This window comes from Mustela nigripes, chromosome 1, assembly GCF_022355385.1.
Source record: "Mustela nigripes isolate SB6536 chromosome 1, MUSNIG.SB6536, whole genome shotgun sequence".
NCBI lineage: Eukaryota > Metazoa > Chordata > Mammalia > Carnivora > Mustelidae > Mustela > Mustela nigripes.
The window spans coordinates 2,336,742-2,341,779 of NC_081557.1; the positions used below are offsets into that span (position 1 = coordinate 2,336,742).

Genomic DNA, 5,038 nt, shown 5'->3' on the forward strand with positions numbered 1-5,038 from the left:
CCCCCCGCGGCTGTATCCGCCCCCTGCAGCGAGCCCCGCCCCCCCGCGGCTGTGCCCGCCCCCTGCAGCGAGCCCCGCCCCCCCGCGGCTGTATCCGCCCCCTGCAGCGAGCCCCGCCCCCCCGCGGCTGTGCCCGCCCCCTGCAGCGAGCCCCCCCCACACACAGCCCCGCGAGCCGCACTTGGTGAGGATGCAGCAAGGTGCGGCGGGCGGCCGGCGAGGAACTGCTGGGGCGCCGGGGCGCGGCCGTCGGGGTTGGGGGGGCGCCAGGACGCGGCCGCCGAGGGCGGGGGGCGGGGGGCGAGGGCGCGGCCGGGTTCCATGCCCCTCTCGCGTTGGAAGAGTCCAGCGCGCGGGCACCGCCATCCCCTGCGCTCCCATCCGTCCAGCCCGGTCCAGCATCCCTGTCAGCCCTGCTTTTCCAGGTGCGCGTTGGCGCCTGCGACCTGAGCTGGGGCAGGGTGGAGAGGAGGCCAGAGCCCGGGCGGGGGCTCTGCCTGGGGATGCGCTGCTCCGCGCCCCTGGGTCCTTCCCCACCCCCGGGCTCCTGGACCTCCTCAGGCTCCGGGGACTGCAGGGGTCAGGACCACCGCCCTGGCCCTGTCCTCAGCCTGCGGTCCCCTGGGCCGCTGAGCCGGGGCTGCCGCGGGGTCCCCCAGGAAGGGTCCGCCCGGGCCGGCAGCTACAGGAGGCCCATGGGCAGGGACAGCCCCCCGGCCTCCAGCGGGGCCTGCTCCCCCAGGGCTCGCTGGAGCACGGCCCGCAGGGGCTGCCGGGGGCCTGGCTGGCGGCCGGCCATGAAGTGGAGGAGCGGCCTGGCGCTGCCGTGGACGCAGGCCAGCAGCGTGGCCAGCGGGAGGAAGAGCGGCAGCAGGAAGCCGAGCAGCGGCCTCAGGCTCCAGCAGAAGACCAGGGGCAGGCCGCAGAGCAGGAGCAGGAGCACAGAGCCCAGCGTGACCCCGAAGAACTGGGGCCGCGGGCGCTGGGAGCAGCAGCCCCCCCAGACGAAGAGCACCAGGACGGCCCCGCAGGCCCCGCACACCAGGGACAGCAGCCACGTGACGCTGGCCGCGTGGTACCGCAGGCAGGTCCCCGGGCGCGTGCGGCCCCCCAGCAGGCCGCAGGCGTGGGCTGGCAGCAGCACGGCGGGCGGCGTCAGGGCCCAGATGAGGCCGCAGACCACGGCGGAGGTGTGCCTGGGCCGGCGGCCCCGGTAGCAGGCCGGGAAGAGGTGGGAGAGGCAGCGCTCAGCGCTGAAGGCCGCCAGCAGCCAGAGGCCCGCGGAGAAGCCCAGGAAGGGGACCACAAAGTAGAGGCTGTCCTGGGTGCCCAGGGCGGCCTGGGCCGCGGAGAGGCCCACCTGGCAGCCGAGGAACAGGAAGTCAGCGGCCGCCAGGTGGAGCAGGTACAGGGACAAGGGGCCCTTCTTGATGTGCAGGCCCAGGTGCCAGAGGACCAGCCCGTTGCCCAGCAGGCCTGCGAGGCCCACGGCCAGGGTGAGGTAGAAGAGCACATTGTTGATGGTTCTCCAGAGCCCGAACATCCCGGCTGGCTCGGCGGCGGGCGGCCCTGGGGGGAGGCAGCAGACGGTGCTGCTGGCAGTGGGGTCCGGTGTAGGGGGCGGGGCATGGCCCCAGGTCGTGGTGTTCCAGCCCCGGGGGGGGGCACCCTCCCCGGCCCAGGCCTGACACTTCAGGCCTCAGATTGGGTGACAAGCTGTGCCTAGTGTGGGGTACGGGAGGGGCGTTGACTAGTGGGTGCGGGCCCTGCCCTCTCCCTGGCAAGGGGGTGCTCCACGGAAGGCACCTAAGATTTCTAGGGCCCTGCACAGTGGCCGAGGTCTGCGAATGGCAGGCAGGTCTCTGCAGGCACAGGGACCCCCGTGAGGCTCTGCCATGCAGGGGCTTCCTGCCTCCTCCATTGGGACCTGGCTTCCCACCAGGAGGGCCTGGACCCCACTCCTGCTGAGTCCCCCACCCCAGAGGCTCTGAGGCCCAAGGACACTGTCCTGCGCTGGCGAGAGGGGGAGGAAGGTGCCGCGGTGGGAGCAGCTGGTGGCTGGGAGGTGTGAGAGGGCCGCGGAGACCCCAGCCTCGCCGGGCAGAGGTTAACCTCCCAGCGCTCCTGCTGTAGGGACGTTGGGGACGGGCTGCTCTGACTGCAGCGACGGGTTCCAGAGCCCTGGGTCCTCTGGGGAGAAGCTAACGGGAGTGCTTGCCACCAGCAGCTGACAGTTCTGTCCCCGTCCAGGCTGTGCCCTGCTGGGGACAGTCTCCGGGGGGGGGGGGGGGGAGAATGGGTCCCAGGGACGTCTCCTGGGGCAGCTGAGGGTCTCTCGAAACCTGTCCCTCTCCTATACCCCTCCTCCCAGACCCACAGTGGGCCTTGTTCTCAGCCCAGAGATGCCACCTCAGAGGCTGGCAAGACCCTGGCTCCAGGTTAGGGGGTGTGGGGTGCGGAGAGCAGTGGGGGGAGGACAGAGACAGCGGAGGGGGACAGAGACCGGGTGACACTGGAAGAGTCAGAGACGAAGAGGGAAACAGATGGCGGACGGCGAGAGACAGGGCTCCCCTGACACCCCTCACACACCTTTGCTGGGCTGTGTCCTGCTGGGGTACCCTGACCCCCTCCCCACCTCCCCAGGTCCCATCTACCCTAAGGACCTGCTCTCTCGGCTCCCCTTCCTCCGCCTGCTCTGAGCTCCGCAGCCTGGCACCCCAAGCATCCTTCTCTTGGTCGCCCTTGTCCCCCGTGGGGTCTCGCCTTTGTCCCCTCGAGCCTTGTCCCATATCAGGGCACATGGCGGCTCATTCTCAGGTCCAGTGAGCTGGGTCGGCCTTTGGTGTCCTAGGTGACTGTGCTGGCCCTCTCCTTTCTGGGCTGTGATGTCCCTAGTGTATGCCAAGAGGACTGAGTGGACTCTGGGCTTGGAAGCCAGCGGTGGGGAGACCAGGCTGCGCTGGGGAGGGGGACGTGCTGGGATGGCTCAGGGTCTGGACTCTCAGGACAGGTACACCTGCCCGTTGACCCAAAAGGGGACCCAGAGCCCCAGCTACCTCCGTCTGCTTCCCCAGACCCGTGTCCCCATGCCGGTCCCCCAGCGTCCTTGGAGGACTGTCTCCTCACCTGGGCAGAGCAGGTGCGTGGCTGGAGGGGCACCGAGCCTTCTCACCTGCTGTTGGGAGCCTCTCTGAGATCTGCTGGAGCCGCTGCACTCACCACCCGCCCTAAATCCTCTCGTGTCCTCTGGGGCCTAGAGGGCTGGACCGAAGGCGTCCGGGCCAGTTCCCTGGAAATGGGAGGAGTGTGCTGCCCGTTCACAGGGATGAGCTCAGAGATGTCCAGGCAGTGTGGGCTGGCCCAAGCCTTCCTCCTCAGCCCATCCTGGATACCAGCGCCCCTGACGCCCACCCGATGCTTGAAGGGGAGGAAGCGGCAGGCTACAGACCCCATGTCCAGCTCGGCCGGCCACGCCTTCTGGGTGGTTCCACAGCGCTTCCTCCCGAGGTCTTTTGGTTTGTGGCAGAGATGCATGGGAGGCAGGAGCTGTGGGCATGTCCTGGACCTTGAAAGAAGGACCTGCCACCCCCATGCCTCAGTTTCCCCCTTCTTGGACTGGCTCTTGGTGTAGAGCTCAGCGCCTGGCTTGGGGCTGGGTCTCGTGAGGGGTCACTGGCGGGCGTTGCTGCAGGCCGTCCGCAGAGGTCGGTTCCCCTTCCCAAGGACCCCCCTTCCCACCATATGCGGGCCGCAGACCCTGGGTGCCAGCCGTCAGCAGATGTTTTGGGGCTAAAATACTTTCCCAAGTTGTGTTCTGCAGAGCCGTAGAGCCTGAGACGTTCCCGATGAGGAATTTCCTCTTCCAGCGACTGTGTTCTGTCTGTGGTTGCTGGCGACTCCCGAGCTTGCCCACTCTGCTGGAAAGTGCTGGAAAGATGCTGTGTCCCCGTGGTTCCCAGGGGCCTCGGGCTCATTCCCCTAACACAGGGGGCCTGCCCGAGCCCAGACAAGGGTTGCTGACTTCCCAGCTCCCGGTCTTCCTGCGCTTTGCCTAAAAATGCGAACCGTGTGTGCAGCCTGCAGGCCAGGTGGCCTGGTGTCCTCTGAGGGACACACCCGTACCTGCCCTGCCTGCTCCCCCTGCAACATGCCGGAGCCTCAGGACCTCCAGACACTCAGCGCCTCCAGAAGCTCCCTCCGCCCCGCCCCTGCCAGCTTTCCCGGGGAGCTGTCCCCAGCACGCCTCAATCGCCCAGCCATGCTGACTATCCCATCCCGATCCTGGGGGGAGGTCTTACCTGGCGTTTTCTGTCCCCCCCGCCCCATGAGTGGATCCTCACACCTGCCAGGCTCTCCATTGGTGGCAGTAGGAACAGTGGCATGACGCCTGCAGCGGGCTGCACGGGGCCCTGGGAGACCGTCTGTGGCCAGCCTCTGCAAGCTAGGAGGGCGGCCTTATGGAGGAAAAGGGTCTGGCAGAAGTGAGTGAAGGTTTTGAGAGGAGAGCATCCTGGATTACCTGGGCAGACCCTAAACCCAGGGACAGGTGTCCTTAACAGAGAGAGGAGACACGCACACAGGGAAAGAAAAAGCCACAAGACCACGGAGGCAGAGGCTGTTGGGGGAGGGTGGAGGGTAGCGTGGCCACAGCCCAGGGACACTTGGAGCCCCAGGAGGGGCAGAAGAGGCAGGAAGGACCATCCCTGGGACCCTGCAGGGAGCACGAGCCGGGAACACCGGGGTTCAGACTTGCAGCTTCCAGACTGGGAGAGCATCCCTTCTGTCGCAGGCGGCTGTCGTGGCCCTCCGTCGTGCCCCTCTGTTGTGGTCCTGCATCATGGCTGCCCCAGGACAGGGAGGGGAGGCCGCTCTGCTGTCCGCGCTCTCCGGGGGTCACCCCTGCAGCCACCCCCAACACGTCTGGTCCCCGACTTGCGGACGGGCTCCCCGAGGCCAGGATGTGTGGCTTCCGTGTCTGGGGCAGTGTGGGCCTCGTGGGGGCGGCGGCCACGTTGTGTAACTCTCCCCCCCAGAGCAC

The 5,038-nt window shown here is 68.3% G+C and overlaps 1 protein-coding gene across 2 annotated transcripts in view; it reads right to left on the minus strand.

The window, feature by feature from the left end:
• The window catches only part of MRGPRG (MAS related GPR family member G), a 2,627-nt gene extending 968 nt beyond the window's left edge, over positions 1 to 1,659 (minus strand). The window contains exon 1 of one of the 2 annotated variants that reach the window (XM_059380883.1): positions 182 to 1,659. In XM_059380883.1, the coding sequence (XP_059236866.1) occupies positions 683 to 1,543 (861 nt within the window). In that variant the 5' untranslated portion in view covers positions 1,544 to 1,659 and the 3' untranslated portion in view covers positions 182 to 682. The remainder of the gene's footprint in view (positions 1 to 181) is intronic. The other variant, XM_059380804.1, reaches the window with a different exon arrangement.
• Positions 1,660 to 5,038: the final 3,379 nt, after the last annotated feature.